This window comes from Pseudorasbora parva, chromosome 13 (assembly GCF_024679245.1).
Source record: "Pseudorasbora parva isolate DD20220531a chromosome 13, ASM2467924v1, whole genome shotgun sequence".
Taxonomy (NCBI): Eukaryota; Metazoa; Chordata; class Actinopteri; order Cypriniformes; family Gobionidae; genus Pseudorasbora; species Pseudorasbora parva.
Genome location: NC_090184.1, coordinates 2,839,186 through 2,858,187, shown reverse-complemented (window position 1 = coordinate 2,858,187; position 19,002 = coordinate 2,839,186). Strand labels below are relative to the sequence as shown.

The 19,002-nt window shown below is 37.8% G+C and overlaps 1 protein-coding gene across 1 annotated transcript in view; it reads left to right on the top strand.

The window, feature by feature from the left end:
• Nucleotides 1-1,817: 1,817 nt before the first annotated feature.
• Nucleotides 1,818-19,002, top strand: part of nr2c2 (nuclear receptor subfamily 2, group C, member 2) — a 44,372-nt gene continuing 27,187 nt past the window's right edge. The window contains 2 exon segments of the mRNA XM_067412945.1: nucleotides 1,818-2,093; nucleotides 13,393-13,517. Of these exon segments, the coding sequence (XP_067269046.1) occupies nucleotides 13,458-13,517 (60 nt within the window). The 5' untranslated portion in view covers nucleotides 1,818-2,093; nucleotides 13,393-13,457.

The window sequence follows — 19,002 nt, the reverse complement described above, 5'->3', positions numbered from 1 at the left end:
CCATAATCATTTTTATTTCACCATTGTTGATTCAATGAAATTAAAATAGATTTTTTGTTGAAATATCAACATTGTTTCAACAGTAACTGAGGGTGCAAAAGTGATGGTAAAAAATATTCTGTAATGTTGAATCAATGATATTGTGTGTGTGTGTGTGTGTGTGTGTGTGTGTGTGTGTGTGTGTGTGTGTGTGTGTGTGTGTGTGTGTGATGGGTAGGTTTAGGGGTAGGAGCAGTGTAGGGGGATAAAATTAAATGGCGTTGATAAACACACTAAAAACGATTATGTGTCTTGATAGCACGCCAAAATGGCATACGGATTGGCGTGTCATACATACACCATTTAGTGAGATCAGTCTGATTGAAAAACATAATGCTGGATGTGTATTATGCTAATCCTGCCTGAATTTAATTAGCGTTGATCTAATGGGGTCTCTTCATTGAATTAGCTTACATTTTTAAGTACCGATAACTTAAAAAGGCAAACAGACTAAGTTCACATTTTTAACAGACTAACATTATTTTTAACAGAACGCTCACATATATTTTTGAAATTCTTCTGCGTTCTCTCTGAAAAGTTTCATATACACTCTAAAAACTGCTGGGTCAAAAACATTGAATCCCATTGAATTGAACAACCCAATTTCTGGGTTTGTCCATTTTCAACCCAACTTGGGTTGTTTTTAACCCAGCAGTTTTTAGAGTGTAGCGTTCGCTCACAAATAACTTTTGACTGACATGACTTTTGAAGATATTTCATCAAAACTACCGATCCTTCCTGATAAACATTCATTTCATAAAGTAGAATTATTACCGCCATTAATTTTATAGACTAATAAAAAAAACAATTAGTACATTTTTATTTGTTTATTTGAATCTTTAAAAAAAAAAAAATTTTATGATGTTAATTTAACATTGAATCAATGATTTATTTTAATAAATGTATATATATATATATATATATATATATATATATATATATATATATATATATATATATATATATATATATATAGGTATTTCTCAAACCTTTGCACATTTATTTAGGATAATGTACTTATTTTAATATTAGTATATTTATATTTTTACTCTAGGCTTTTTGGCACATATGACATATTTATGTAAGTTTATTTTTTTGTTTTTTTTACATTTTTATCATATGGTAATATAACACACAATTATGTATTTATTTGTTCAAAATAATAAATAAAAAATTCTAAACTCAAGCTAATTTAGAAATAAGCTAATTTATTTACTATTTATCTTATGTTAATATGATATAACCCATTTACTTATTTTAATCTTATTTATTTATTTTTTATATTTTATCTTATGTTAATATGATATAACCCATTTACTTATTTTAATCTTATTTATTTATTTTTTATATTTTATCTTATGTTAATATGATATAATCCATTTACTTATTTTAATGGTATTATTTATTTTTTATGTTTTATCTTATGTTAATATGATATAACCCATTTACTTATTTTAATCTTATTTATTTATTTACACTTTTCATGTTTTTTCTCTTGACTTTTCTAAGGAAACTTGCTATCAGTCCAAAATTATGTTTTACATGTAGAACGACACATTGAATGAGAAATTTTACACAAAACAGGAAAGAAATTCATTGTGATTTGAAAACATTAAGATTAAATTTTATTCCGAGTCAATTATAACCTTTGTGGAGACAAAAAGAAAGAGTGCAATGACAATTAATGTCTATGAAGGTCAAGAAGCCCGTTTTTTTACCCCTAGACCCAATAAAAAGGAGAATTAAGCCCATTGTTCAGGAATGCCGACCGTATGTATATAAAATTAATATTTTCACATGCTATAAATCTTATGTCAAATCCTTGTGAATACAGTGCCTAAAAGAGACTGCCAATCAGCGCTCGTGTCGAAGACAGACACGATGACGTCAGCGGCGCCTCGCGCCAGACGCTCGTGCACGCGCCCGAGAGGAAGAAAAACTCGCACGCTGGCAAACGGGGTCACGAACTATGACCTTTCGCTGGAGTAAAACAATAACAAATAATGTGCAATAAATCCGAGAGCGTTAAAAAACCACGTCCGTTCATATCACAGGTAAGCAGCTTTTCATTTCTGCATGTCGCACAACGGTTGGTCAAAACGGCCGAGTGGAGAAAAAAAAAAACCATTTGTGCAAAGGCTTGTGTGTATGCAGAGAAACAGGCCAGAGCTCTTCTTAAAACTTAGCTTGTGTGTCTATAAGCAGAACAAAAGCCCAACCCGAGCTTAGCATGCTCCTGATCGCACGGCACATTCCTCTTCATAATACAGCAACTGCTGTATATATAGATAATTTAACCTATAGTGTTGCTACAGTTTGATATATTAGCTGGTTAGCCTGAGAGCTAACATATGAACTCGACCCTTTTACCTTTGCCACCGCGGGTCCTTCAGGGGAGGATTTCGCCTCAGTGTTCATGCATTTTAGTCTTTACTTTTGGGCTGTCGTCTGACTTAACCTGAATATCGCTGCCACGAGGAATAACGAATGTTTTTTAATTAATTATTTTTAACGGACGTTTTACCGAGGCTTCGTGTTGTTGTTTTTTATTGGCCTTGCGCCAGAGCCGCCATTTTGTTCCGTGCTTTGAACTCGACTTCCGCTGTGAGGCGGTAGGGTACTTTTTTTATTAAACGTAAATAAAATATACATTTATAATGGCATTTGTAAGTGTAGAAAGAGACAGCTTAAAGCATCCACACAAATAAATGCATTAAAAAAGGGGGTAAATATCTGCTAAGAAAATTACAGAATAAACGTTTAAGTTTTATACACCTAACGTTACATTAAATGGATAAATATTTTATCCAGAATCTACATTGTATTGATGAAAAATTCAGCTATTTTTGTCATCAGTCAATATTCTGAATACAACATGGTTTCTAGAAAAATTTGGCCATGACTTTGCATTTAATAAACGTAAATGTTATCAGTTGTGTAAGCCTGTTTTCGCCACGGAATAAAAAATAAAAAGGTATTTACAAATCTTTTTTCTTTCTTTCTGATAATTCGGTCTTTTTCGCAAAAACTTATAAACTCAGAATTACAATAAAAAAAGTCAAAACTTATATTACCTGAATTTCTTGGGGAAAATTTATCGCAAATTTTTGTTATTAACTCGCAATTTCATAATATAAACTCGGAATTGTGAGATTCCGTCGGAATTGTGTCGGAATCTAAACTTGCATTTAGAAAAAGGTTGTTTTTTCACGCAATTCTGATTATATCTTTTCTGAGAAATAAAGTCAGAATTGCAAGTTATAAACTCTCATTTGCCAGAAATAAATTCAGAATTGTTAGATAAAAAGCCACAATTATATTTATTTATTATTGTTGCGGAAACTAGATTCATTACTGTTTTCAATTTGACAAATAAATAAATAAATACAAATGTTGTGAAAAGTTAAATCGTATTCTTAAAAAAAAATCACATGGGCCCTTTGGTTTAGGAGCCACTGGAGAACTACTGGATTTTTGTGGCTGGCAGGTTAACCTGTCACTCACATGAGATCCACCAATAGCAAACCACAGACATCCAATCAATTCCCCACAGACAAAATCAAGCCCCGCCCTACATTTGTTCTTGTTTGTGAAGCTGTTTCACTCAGATATACGGCACAATAGGGAAGTAAAGATGAGTGCAACTTCAGTTTCATACCGGCTTTAAGCACATTTCGGTTGTTATTGCCAGACTGTTTTGTTTGTAATTTCAGCAATCACTGTTTGTCAAAAATTTTAGTTTTTTATTATCATGTAGAAACTAGGGTGGCACGATTAATCGAAATCATGCCGAAATCGTGATTTGGCTTCTGTGTGATTATGTAAGTGTATAGGCTGTGATTTTAATTAAATAAATATGCACAGCGTTAGCGAAGAGCGGCTCTGTGATCCGTAGTAAACGCTGCTCCGTCTGAAAACACTGTGAGTTTGAGTTTGATAATGTGTGTTTGAAAAGCAACATGCATCAAACATCTTCACAAACTAATCATGTGAAGCGCTCATTAACCTGTTGTCCAACAAAAGACAGCATTTAATAATAATAACTCGCTTCATATCGTCAATCGAGTGTTTATGAGGTGGACAATGAATTATTTTATAGTCAGGGACATTATAGTCGACATTAATGCTTGTCCAGGAAAAGTGCATTTTTTGAAGGGGCGCAGGTGAAAAATAATTTTACTTGCCTGACCGAAAATGTATCCTGTTTAAAATGTCAATAACAAAAAAAATAAATAGGGATATCATATCACTAAGATGCCAGAATGATTCTGCATTCATTTTGTAAGTGGCGATCGATAGTGGATAATAGGGTTGTGCCGATAGACGATAGTATCGTGTATCGACGATAAGCAGAGAGATCGCCGAAAGCTGAAGCTGTTGGCGATATCAAGGCGGTATTTGGCTCGCTCCCCATGAATATAATAAATAAAAATCATTATTAAATGAAAATATTATGATCATAGTTATTATTATTATTATCATCATCATTACATTAATTGTACTTATTCTGCTTAGCCTTACTATTCACATCAACATCAAAGCGCGTGGTGTTGCACTCACATGCTGCCAAATATATACTGCGAGAGCAACACCACACGCTTTTAAAATGTAAAAATGAGTTACTCTTCAGTGAAAATTTTTTTTTTAAAGACTAAAAAACTACGTAGTTTCAGAATTTAATTGCAAGGTGATCAACCTAGCCCTATATTCACAAATTCACATAAGCCACGGCGAAAACGGCATCATCATCATCAGGCTAAAGCAATTTTTTTTTCTCATAAATGTACATTTATTTTATACTTATAATAATACAATAACAAATTGCTATATTATAATTATAGGCTATAGCCTATAAATTTGAACAGAGCAATCAGTCAAAAAGTAAAAGCAGCTTTATTTCAAACGACGGAACAACAATGAACAAAAAATATTGCACTGGCCGTTAAGCTAAGATTTCTTGTTAAAGTGCAGTGAAATACTTAAATGTCAGCAGACAATGTATTTTCTAATAATATGTGTTTTAGCCCTTGCCCACTGTATGGGCTACAGAAATAAATAGTCCATTAAAATAGACAGGCTGCGACACCAGGTTGACGATAGCCTAAAAATAATATATAATGAAATAGGCTTTAATAAATAAAAAACACAATGAAAGAACTCAAATAAAACGGCAAAACAATTAAATCACCTCATGTATAGGCTACTCGAATGAACTTATTGCTAAAACAAACACAAGGCCAGAAACAATTAAGACAACAATTATTGTTATGCAATTCAGGTATCTATTCCCAAAAATGTTTTGTATAAAGAAAACCAGCTGGTTTACTCTCTCGGGTTTGAGAAGGTTGCGGTGGGGAGTTATGTTGCCAGAACACGCGTTCCGATGGAGCCCGTTTCACACATACTCCGTCTGCAGTGCGTGTGCGGCGCGTATTTTTTTCCGTACCCATGTTAACCGATGACAGCTTTCACACTGCACGCGAATGCTGTCCGTCAGTCCGTTCCAAGAGCGTTGCGTCTGCAGTAGGGCTGGGACAACGATGTCATCGATGACGTCGACGCAAAAAATACGTCGACGCAAAATATGCGCGTCGATTCGTCAGAGTCAAAATAAAGATGATGGCGCCGGAGAGTAGTAGCAACCATAGATATACATAATAAAGCATTATGTAATTAAGTATATTATTTATTTTGAATATCTATGGTAGCAACACGAGTGGCCCCTCAGACTTTCAGAAGTGCAAGGCTTGCGGGTTGGCACGCGGCGCGCACGGAGCAAGGCGCTCTGAATACAGGCGCGCATGCACGCGTTTTGTTGTCACGGCTACATAAACAAATTTCTGCACACAGGAAGACAGATGTTTTGGTTATATTTTATGTATTTTAATCACAATAACAAACGTTTGCATCAAGTGAAAGTATCGGGCACATTGGATACCTACATAATAAGCTGTTTTAAATTTAAAATGTTCACTGTCTAATCGCGCTGATGTGACCGAGGGTGTCCATCCTCTAAGTGAGCACAGTTTCATCCAAGGACTATTCAGGTTTTAAACGGAATATTGACGCCCGTAAGGCACTCTACTGTTTTCACTGTCATGCCGCGGATGCGCTTGGCGTTTCTGTTACGTGTCATCCACGGGGCTGTGTGGCGTTTTCTCTGCCTCTGCAAGTCTGCAAACTAGAAGCGTGTCTGACGCGGCGGCACTGTTGCTGCTATTGATGCGGAGGGAAGCCCTATACTTAATGTTAAACATAAATAGCCTACTGATACAGCAAAGACAACGTCGGCAGTAGCCTACTGACCATATATCTATGATATTGACGGCACAGGCAGTGTGCAAACTCCACTGTTTACCTGTTAACCTGTTTACGTGGGAGCCGAAACAAAAACGCCACGCAGCCGAGACGCTCACGGCATGCTTCAGTGTCCCCGGATTTGATTAACCAACTTGTTAATATTTAATCGATGGGCATAGCCTGTAGATTGAGTTGCATACATAGAAAAATCGTATATTGTGTTTTTGTTGTTGTTTTATACTTAGCTATTTATTTATTTGTGTGTGTGTGTGTGTGTGTGTGCACTTTATGATTTTATTGAATGCATTGTTCTTGTATAGTCTTTTACTTTGGAATTTTAAAAATATTAAATATATTGCAATGTTAAGGAATTCGTTTTTTTTATTCAGAGAATTAAATCAACATGTGTAAATTGCTATTAGGCAATTAATGGGGAGATAATCGATAATCGAATCGAATCGTAACCGAATCGGACAGGAAAATTAATCGTTAGATTAACCGATGCATCGAAAAAATAATCGCTAGATTAATCGTTTAAAAAATAATCGTTTATCCCAGCCCTAGTCTGCAGCAGTGCACGGATCGTTTTCGTACCGAGTCTATTCTTTGCTGCGCTGCGCTGCGTTGCTGCATTAAAGCGACAGAACATTGTTCGCATTAAAATAAACATGTACTGACACGAAAATCTAGTAATTTAACCACAGATAATTTAAAATATAGGCCTACTCTTGTTTCAAAGTCAACACATGGCTTTTTTTCTCAAGTTAAGCAAGGAAACCACACTGCAGGATTTCCTTTAAAAGGTTTAAAAACGAAAGAAAAGACGAGAGTCGGCTGTTTTTGAATAGCCTATTGTAAGTTTCTAATTTAAAATGTTTGTGATTTAGGCTATAACCTATGTTTAAATGTTTTGCCACTTGTGTGAGCTAAATCTAAATATGAATAAATGAATTGAATAAAATGCTGTTTATGTTGGCTAGTACGTTAACCTGACTTAGAAGAGTAAACAAAGAGAATTGCAATTCTGACGAGCCATGTTCAGTAAAAACTTTTGGATTTTAAATAAAAAATAATGAATAAATGCTGTGTTTGTGGTATGCAACAGCGGACCAGTTGCACACGGATTGCTTCACGGATGAACCTAACTAATACAAACACAACACATCTGGTTAACTAGAAGAGCATAATTTCGTTTGTTAAATAAGAGGCGATCTGGCGCTCGTTGCTGTTTTCAGTGGTGCAGATTTCTCTAATGGCTCGTGCATGTGCAGAGCACTTTAATCTAACTTTTTTATTTGTTCCGGTAAAATCACGAAACAAAATGCACAAAAACTGTCCCTGCTCTTCATGTACAATCACTGATGATATTCGGTTTTAATGAGAAAAAAATGCGAGGATTTAAAGTGTGCAAATCTATGCCTTTATTCACGTGAAAAATCTGGACACTAACGCTATATTGTGTTTAGATGCATCCCCTTATAATACGCCATAAAGTGTGTATCATATGCACACAAAAAAACTGTGTAGCCTACAATTTGTAAGCCAAAGCTCATTTTGACGTATACATTCCACGAGATTGCACACTCGTAATATTTATACGCATTTTCGTGAGACTGTCCCACCCACTTTTTAAAACAAAGTAACGCCACTGATTGCTCCGCCCCGACGCGATAATATCGTGTATCGCGATCTCACAGGCTGACGATATGACGATTGGAAAATTAGGCATATCGCCCAACACTAGTGGATAATAATATGTATAAATAATGAACTGACGGTAACCAGGTGGTGCTGTTGAGGCTCGCACAGCCTCTCAAGGAGAAATCGCAACAAATGTGCGCCGCTCACACAGAGAAACTCAGTTAACATGCTGCGTAAAAAATCTTTATAACTCACGATACAGTTAAGCAACATCACGCGACCAAGAGTGCTGAATAGCATCACGACTGAAAATTACACTGATTTCATATGACACAAGTAATTAACGCTAAGTCACTTACATTTTAAACAGAATATTGACTGTTTTTGTTCTGTTTCAGCAGCGAAAATTGTTCCAAGATCACAGAAGAACCACAGCACATTTCACAGCAACACTCAGCCATGTTTCATTAAATGATTCAGTGGTTTGAACAAATAGGTAGAGTCAATTGCTGCGTCCAAAAACCTAGACAGCTGACTGTTGCCTCGCTGCCTTATGAGGCCATGTCCACACTAATACGTTTTCATTTGAAAACATATATTTTTCTCTCCGTTTTGGCCTTCCGTCCACACTGAGACAGCATTTTAAGTCAATGAAAACGTATCGTTTTGAAAACGCTCTCCAAAGCGGATACATTTGAAAACGGCGTCTTCGCGTCGTAGTGTGGACTGTGAAAACGGAGGCTTTTTAATACAATGATGCATTTTTAGCCATGTGATGCAGTCATGTGACCAATTCACCCAAGATGGTGAACGACATTGTACAGCAGTTGTTTTGTATGCTTTCTGTTTTGACAGCCTTGTTAAATATTAATGTCAGAGTACATACTGTTAAAAAACTCCTGCCTTTTCTCGACATTGCCGCAAAATTTCAAAGAGTAAATAAAGAGTAGCGGAAATGACGCAAGTCGAAGCGTCTTGGATTTTTCAGACGTTTCAGCGTAGATGAACATTATTTGGAAAACGATTGAAAATGATAGTGTGGACGCGGAGCGTTTTTAGACAAAAACTCAGTTTTTAATTTGATCCGGATTAGTGTAGACATAGCCTGTGGCAATGGCTTGAAGGCAGTGTTTTGTGTATGAAGGCACCTCACAAAACTGATTTCAGACAGACTTCTAATGGAGCGTAACAATTCAAAGATCTACAGCAAAATAGAGAGAGCTTTGGTGAGAGCTAAACACATTTAATTACTACATTAGTAATTTCTCGCTAGAAATGACACCAGAAGTGGAAAATATTGGTTAAAAAAATTACATTTACACACAAACTGACCAGCAAACGCAACTTTCGGATGACATCTTTTTCCCCAGCTCAACTGTCACTGAATGGAAAGCACAGGATTGTGGGATATCAAAGTAGGACTGTGCGATATTGAAGAAAAATGCGATGCCTTGTTGCAATTTGCTATTAGTGTGTAAAATCTATTTAAATTTTATTTAAAAAAAACATTTAAAAACAGAATACAATTTATGTGTTTCACATTCTTTTTGGGAGAATAACATGTCGCTACAACAAAAATGTATGTCACAAATTTGACATTATAATTTTAACACCAATGTAAACAAACAAGAAAATGTAATGCAAATATTTAAATACCAAAAATGCTTTACTTGACTTGGTAATGTATAGTAATATCAACCTAAAACTAGGGCTGCACGTTTTCAAGTTTTTCATTAACCGTTAACCGAGGCCCTTAGCGGTTAATACTCGGTTAACCATAGTGTGCGTCAGGGTTATTATTAGTTTATTAATTTGACGACCGCCATCTCCGTAGTGAACGCGCCTATAGAGAGAAATGCACATTATGGACTACATAATCAGAGAGTAGCCTATTTCTGTGAGGCGTACGCTGAGTTTCGTTAAATTAGGATGAGATGCGCTGCAGTTCACGAGCAATGCAAGTGGCCGCGAGGGCGCCTGCATGATTAGGGCATGTAGTAAAATATGCAGCCGAGAGCGATTCACACAGCGTTTGACTCGCGCGGCTGAGCCTCTCCCGGTGTCATGAAAAATCCTGTCCCCCTGTGAAATCGTGTCCGCAAGGACCCCAAGAGCGATTCTATTGGCTGAAAGAAATTTTAATAGGTAATCTGTTCAGAGCCTGATTACAATTCTTACACAATCGCGTTTTGATTTTTGCTGTTTAAATTGTGTTAAAATAGTCTTTAATGTCTTACAAAGCATATGTTTCATGTATTAGTAGTATATAACTGAAGCTATAAGTGCTTATATAAGTATATAATTCAGAACATGTTTTTGCTCCCATTATAGCAATCAATTAAATATTTTGAATAAATGTTTTACGTGTGTACTTATTATGGCAATGAATTAATAGTTTATTAGTTTATTATTTAGTTATTTTCAAACAATTAATTGTCCAGAACCATGTATAACAACTTTTGATCAGGCATTTAAAACCGCTACCAGCGGACACGATTTCACAGGGGGACAGGATTTGTCATGACACCGGCAGAGAGTTCAAGCATCTGTGGACTCGTTCCTTCAGCTCTGGCCATCTTGCTTTCAGTCCGCGATTAGCTTTTTTTGTTTTCTTCATTACAGTTAAAGTAACGTCTGCTTTATCGCTAGTCCCTCACATGTTTCTCACTTCAAACTTTCTTTCTTCTGATCCGTTATGCACAGCGCGCGCGGCTCCCGCTCTGCTTCTGCCCTAATGCGACTTATGTGTCCAGTGCGACGTATGTTATTTTCCTCTTCATGATGCATTTTTTGATTGATGCGACTTATACTCCGGAGCGACTTATAGCCTGAAAAATGCGGTAAGCACTGCATTGCAATACTTGCATTTTGCCCCGTCACTCTCAATTTTAAAGTGCTTCCACGCTGTACTTTTCTTTGCCCGCTTCATGTTAGAAAGCTGGTCATGACTTCTTCTTGTGGATATTATAAATGTCTGGGAGCGCTCTGGCAGTCTCTAGTGGTGCAAAAATATATTACAACTAAATTCAAAGCACGTCATTGACGCCACTTAACAGAGCAAAATGTTTCACTCGGTTACGCAATTGTTAACGGTTAATCGGTTAACCCTGGACACCCCTACCTAAAACTTAACATCAAGAACATCCAGGTAAACAAAGAAACCTGAACTAGGGATGGAAAATGATTTTTTTGTTATTAAAAATAGGAAACTAAACATTAATTAAAAAATTTTAAACTTCACATTAATTAAATATACACTGATATATAATAAAGCTACAAAGGTTATTCAGTCAAGAGCAGTGAGTGATTTTCTCTTTTTCTTTTGTTGTTTGACAGACAGCGGCAGGTTTACTGTCACTTTAAGAGCTAATGCACAGATCCTATTGACACACGTTCGTCTTCGTTTTCCAACTGCTATCCTTCACTTAAAGCATAACCGACTGTGTTTACATTTATACTCATCAAGACAGCCCTTTTGACATAAATGGTAAATGTAAATGGACTGCATTTATATAGCGCTTTTATCCAAAGCGCTTTGCATTTTGCCTCACATTCACCCATTCATACACCGACGGCGATGTCAGCCATGTAAGGAGCCATCCAGCTCGTCGGGAGCAGCTGGGGTTAGGTGTCTTGCTCATGGACACTTCGACACTTGGTCAGGTGGAACCGGGGATTGAACCACCAACCTTCCGGTTTGTAGACAACCTACATGAACCACTGAGCCACTGCAGCCCCACATAACTGTGTGTGTATTTGACAGTTGGAGTGTGTAACAAGAAACAACAGAACTGACAACTGGAATCACACGCTTTTAGAGAGGCGGCTTGTGTGCACGCTTCGGTGTGTGTGTGTCTGTGTGTCTGTGTCAGACAGCAGACAGCGTGAGACTGCAAGGAGTTGTTTTCACAAGTTATTGCTTTTAATAACTCTTTTAATGTCAAGCAAGTCGCATAAGTAAGTCATGTGCCCAGTCTATTCTCTGCTATATGCGTCAACCTAAAACGTACACTTTTCACAAAGGTGAAGTAGCCTATTAAAATAATTCAGATATTGTGTGCAGTTGCGTTATGCATATTGTGATATGTACATTTGCGATATTTCGATATATTGCACAGCCCTATATCAAAGGCAGCATTGTATACATATATGCTGCCTTCCAAAATCGATCAGATGAAGATATCTCAGGAGACGGGAAGCAAACATTAGATTCGGACGTGGCTTGATGCCTTCCTCCCTTCAAATGTGACCTCCGAAGGCAGCATTTTTCAAGTTTCGGACGCAGCCAATGAATCGTTCATAAACAACTTCCTCATTCCTGAACGAATCAGCTGTTCGAATCAATGACTCACTCATTAAGACGGTCACCTGCCGCCACCTACTGATTCTTGCCAACATTTCTTATTTGTTAATTCAGAATAATCTCATAACATTTAATGCAGTTGTCATTTTTTTAGTGTTAATTATTTAATTTGATTGGTAACAGCCCTATAGTGTCGTCTTATTCTAATTTAATATATTCTTTAACTTTCATTTTAGATTTTAAAATTTTAGGGGGATTTAGGGGAAAATGCCCTTTATAAAGGTTAAAATATCACTAATATGTCAAAGTTGCCTGAACACTGTTGAGAATAATGCTTCAGAATAAATTATATTTACATCACTATATATGTACAATTATATTTTCCAATTTTTTTCTGGACAAATGAATGACCGATTTACTTGTCTGAAGGACAAGTACACGAAAAGGCTTAAAGGTGCGGAAGTGCGGGGCGCCCGGCGACTGTGTCCCGTCCCGTCATAATAAAAGTCCCGGTACTCGCGAGCCGTTTAGAATAGGCGCCCTCCAGTGGACAAAAGTTGCATATTGCACCTTTAATGGCGAGCCCTGAATGTAACAGTAATTTTTCTTATTTTGTAAAAAAAAAAAAAAAAGCAATAATTATTACTAGTTATATTAAAATAAGCACAAAATTGTGCGGTCATACAAACAAGCAAAACAAAAAAAAACAGGTCCTGCTTGGTGAAATGGACCATTAAGACACTTTGCAAGATGGTTGTAAACGTTAACGACACTGTAATTAACATGAACTAGTATAGAATATATTTACAGCAGTTTTTAAATATTGGTTATGTTAATCTCTGTGCTGAAATTAAAGATATGATCTATTCAAACAGATTTTAAACGGATAAACAGATTTTCTATTTCTGTAAACAGATATATATATATATATATATATATATATATATATATATATATATATATATATATATATATATATATATGCTATTTATATGCAGATATTTACAGTCTGTCTAAAGGAGTATTTCCAAGTCTTGCATGTAAAATTATATTGTGCTTGCAAAACATATTTGGCTATGCTTGATCATCTATATTTGATTGGCTCATAGGTGGAGGTGTTGTTGGCAGATGCGGATCTCGTCCAATCAGATGTTTCTAATGACCTTGCATCACCATGATGACCAATATGGAGGTGCTGGCTCAGCAGATATTGAGCACTGAGCAAGTTTCAGAGGTGAGTGATGTGACAAGAGAAGGACAAAGACTAGATGTAGTGAAGCTGCATTAGAAGCCATTGACTGGATGCTTCCAATGGACCTCAATAATGCAGCATAACCATGAGCTGTGAGGTGTAAATTAATTTATCAGACAAAAAACAAAAAAAAAAGTCTTAGGCTAGACTTAAAATGTGTGTCCCAAACAGTGCCAGAATTGTGCTTTTTGATATTTTAGGATCTATCAATGGGCAGGAGATCTGTCCTAGATCCATAGTGAATGTGATGTTGTGCGAGGTCACAAAACTAACTAGATAAAAAAAACAATATTTGTCAAGACAAACATTGAAGTTGGCTTCAGAAAGCCTGACAAGAAAGTTTAAAAAGCTTGGAAGTTTTTCCTTTTGAAGTTTAAAATAGTTTCAAGTTTGAATGTTTTAAAGGAAAAATTGTCTGTCAGAAAAATAGAACCGTCTGTCATGTGTGATGTTTCTAACATGAATTAGCCTGTTGCTAACATGCTGCTATTATAATTTAGCACATTATTAACATTAATTAACTCATTGCTGGGATGCCTCTTACTAGCATGATTTAACATGTCGGTAGCGTGATTTGAAACAGCATGTGGCTTTTGTGATTTAGCGAATCGCTACCATTATTTAACATCTTGTTTAACTAACATGGTGCTAGCATTATTTAGCTGTTTTTGTTAACTTGATTAGTATGCTGATAACATGATTTAACATGTTGATAGCATGATTAGCATGCTGCTTGCATGATTCTAGCATTATATAGTGGATTTCTAGCATGATTTAACATTTGTTGACATGATTAAATGTTGTTAGCATGTTTGTTAGGATGATTAGCATGTTGCTAACGTGATTTAACACGTTTGCTAGCATGTTGTTAGGATGATTAGCATGGTGCTTGCATTATTTAACTTTTTTTTTTTAAAGTGATGGTAAATGATTTGGAGACAGAAACATCGGTCTGTAGATGTTTTTGACTAGTTTTGTAATTTTTTTATTTTATTTATTGTTTTTTTTTTTTGTAAATATGTATGAATGTTTTCTGTTAAACCCACGTGAGATTTGTTGATGTCACTGATGGCAAGGGCGCTCTTGTAAAAGTGATTTTTAATCTCAATGTGCTTATTTTTCCTGGTAAAATAAAGGTTATAATATAATAATTTATCATAATTAGCATATTTCTAGCATGATTTAACATTTTGCTAGCATGATTTAACATTTGCTTGCATGTTTTATCACATTGTTCGACTGTTGTTAGGATGATTAGCTTGATTTAGCATTTGTAAGCGTTAATTAGCATATTGTTAGCATGTTTTAGCATAGGGCTGTGCGATATAATGATATAAATCGGATGGGTGAAATAAAAAGTCTATTGTTTCATATTATGCTCTATCGTTTATTTCTTAATGTCGCAAAATACATTTTTTACGGCAAAACTTTTTCATCATTTGGATGACTGCAATCGTACACGCCACCGCAAGGATGCAGGCAGAAACGTGAATAACAACGAGTGTCTGTGTTCGTTTACCACAATGCATCAGCGCAAGAGCTCAATTTAATGATACATCCGATGGTCTAAAATCGCTTGAATGTCCAAACTGGCAAGCGTTAAAACATAAAATGGACAAAGCTTAGTGAAGTGGCAAGTGAAAGTGATCTGGTCGACTCTGCTCTGTCACAGAAAACAGCTCGCGAGCACCGAAGCGCCATGTTTTCCATATTGATGTTATTGAATAGTGTGAAATCACTTGAATGTTCAAACTGGCAAGAACATTTGTAGATCTGTAGCTGTGGTAACTGGAGCAGATCTGGCAACCCGGATGCAGAAACACTACTGACTCGTGATTGGTCGACAGGTGGAGGGCGGAGCTTCAGGCCAAAACACAACATGACATCATCAACATCAGCTGAGCGCTGCAACAACAACTTTAAAATGACAATATCCTGGCCGGACTACTGTTGTCAGTGATAGAAGTGTTTAAAATGATCATGATCAGGGCCATTTCATGATTCATTGAAATACATTTCTTATTTCGTTTAAACTGAATGATTAAATGACAAACTCTAAATAAAGAGAGAAAAATAATGAATAAGTACATTTTTGAGTATCTACTCAATATATATAAACTAGGTATGTTAACGTTTAATCAACGGTCGATTAATTGTCGATAATCAATTAAGCGTATTGATCATCGATTAAGCAGGGTCATGCATTCGCAGCCTTCTGTAAGATGTCATCAAAACTATAACAGTATGTAGGTAACGTTACTGCGGCAGCATGAGAAAGCCGTGTGAAAGTGGCATTACATCGAGCATGGCTATCTGAAGCGACACCTGCCCGTTTCACACACAGCTCTACTCTGTTAGCGGTGCGTGTTTTTTCCGTACCCATGTTAACAGATTACAGTTAACAGATTGTCGGTCCGTCAGTGCGAAGTGCCGCGATTGTTTCTGCACCGAGTCTGCTTTGCTGTGCTAAACCTGCTGCACCCCTTACTGCTAATTGGCTCACTCTCTCTTCTCACCATCATTAGTAGACACACCCCTTACTGCTGATTGGCTCTCTCTCTTCTCACCATCATTAGTAGACACACCCCTTACTGCTGATTGGCTCTCTCTCTTCTCACCATCATTAGAAGACACACCCCTTACTGCTGATTGGCTCACTCTCTTCTCTCCATCATTAGTAGACACACCCCTTACTGCTGATTGGCTCTCTCTCTTCTCACCATCATTAGAAGACACACCCCTTACTGCTGATTGGCTCACTCTCTTCTCTCCATCATTATTAGACACACCCCTTACTGCTGATTGGCTCACTCTCTTTTCCCCATCATTATTAGACACACCCCTTACTGCTGATTGGCTCACTCTCTCTTCTCACCATCATTATTAGACACATCCCTTACTGCTGATTGGCTCTCTCTCTTCTCACCATCATTATTAGACACACCCCTTACTGCTGATTAGCTCACTCTCTCTTCTCACCGTCATTAGTAGACACACCCCTTTCTGCTGATTGGCTCACTCTCTCTTCTCCCCATCATTATTAGACACACCCCTTACTGCTAATTGGCTCACTCTCTCTTCTCACCATCATTAGTAGACACACCCCTTACTGCTGATTGGCTCTCTCTCTTCTCACCATCATTAGAAGACACACCCCTTACTGCTGATTGGCTCACTCTCTTCTCTCCATCATTATTAGACACACCCCTTACTGCTGATTGGCTCACTCTCTTTTCCCCATCATTATTAGACACACCCCTTACTGCTGATTGGCTCACTCTCTCTTCTCACCATCATTATTAGACACATCCCTTACTGCTGATTGGCTCTCTCTCTTCTCACCATCATTATTAGACACACCCCTTACTGCTGATTAGCTCACTCTCTCTTCTCACCGTCATTAGTAGACACACCCCTTTCTGCTGATTGGCTCACTCTCTCTTCTCCCCATCATTATTAGATACACCCCTTACTGCTAATTGGCTCACTCTCTCTTCTCCCCATCATTATTAGATACGCCCCTTACTGCTGATTGGTTGACTCTCTCTTCTCCCCATCATTATTAGACACGCCCCTTACTGCTGATTGGCTCACTCTCTCTTCTCCTCATCATTATTAGATACGCCCCTTACTGCTGATTGATGGACTCTCTCTTCTCCCCATCATTATTAGACACGCCCCTTACTGCTGATTGCCTCACTCTCTCTTCTCCCTATCATTATTAGATACGCCCCTTACTGCTCATTGGCTCACTCTCTCTTCTCCCCATCATTATTAGATACGCCCCTTACTGCTAATTGGCTCACTCTCTTCTCCCCATAATTATTAGGTACGCCCCTTACTGCTGATTGGCTCACACTCTCTTCTCCTCATCATTATTAGATACGCCGCTTACTGCTGATTGGCTCACTCTCTCTTCTCCCCATCATTATTAGATACGCCCCTTACTGCTGATTGGCTCACTCTCTCTTTTCCCCATCATTATTAGACACGCCCCTTACTGCTGATTGGCTCACTCTCTCTTCTCCTCATCATTATTAGATACGCCCCTTACTGCTGATTGGCTCACTCTCTCTTCTCCCCATCATTATTAGACACGCCTCTTACTGCTGATTGGCTCACTCTCTCTTCTCCCCATCATTATTAGATACGCCCCTTACTGCTGATTGCCTCACTCTCTCTTCTCCCCATCATTATTAGATACGCCCCTTACTGCTAATTGGCTCACTCTCTCTTCTCCCCATCATTATTAGATACGCCCCTTACTGCTGATTGCCTCACTCTCTCTTCTCCCCATCATTATTAGATACGCCCCTTACTGCTCATTGGCTCACTCTCTCTTCTCCCCATCATTATTAGATACGCCCCTTACTGCTAATTGGCTCACTCTCTCTTCTCCCCATCATTATTAGATACGCCCCTTACTGCTAATTGGCTCACTCTCTTCTCCCCATCATTATTTGGTACGCCCCTTACTGCTGATTGGCTCACTCTCTCTTCTCCTCATCATTATTAGATACGCCCCTTACTGCTAATTGGCTCACTCTCTCTTCTCCCCATCATTATTAGATACGCCCCTTACTGCTGATTGGCTCACTTTCTCTTTTCCCCATCATTATTAGGCACGCCCCTTACTGCTGATTGGCTCACTCTCTCTTCTCCTCATCATAATTAGATACGCCCCTTACTGCTGATTGGCTCACTCTCTCTTCTCCCCATCATTATTAGATACGCCCCTTACTGCTGATTGGGTCACTCTCTCTTCTCCTCATCATTATTAGATACGCCCCTTACTGCTGATTGGCTCACTCTCTCTTCTCCCCATCATTATTAGATACGCCCCTTACTGCTGATTGGCTCACTCTCTCTTTTCCCCATCATTATTAGACACGCCCCTTACTGCTGATTGGCTCACTCTCTCTTCTCCCCATCATTATTAGATACGCCCCTTACTGCTGATTGGCTCACTCTCTCTTCTCCCCATCATTATTAGATACGCCCCTTACTGCTAATTGGCTCACTCTCTCTTCTCCCCATCATTATTAGGTACGCCCCTTACTGCTGATTGGCTCACTCGCTCTTCTCCTCATCATTATTAGATACGCCCCTTACTGCTGATTGGCTCACTCTCTCTTCTCCCCATCATTATTAGATACGCCCCTAACTGCTGATTGGTTGACTCTCTCTTCTCCCCATCATTATTAGACACGCCCCTTACTGCTGATTGGCTCACTCTCTCTTCTCCTCATCATTATTAGACACGCCCCTTACTGCTGATTGGCTCACTCTCTCTTCTCCTCATCATTATTAGACACGCCCCTTACTGCTGATTGGCTCACTCTCTCTTCTCCCCATCATTGTTAGACACGCCCCTTACTGCTGATTGGCTCACTCTCTCTTCTCCCCATCATTATTAGACACGCCCCTTACTGCTGATTGGCTCACTCTCTCTTCTCCTCATCATTAT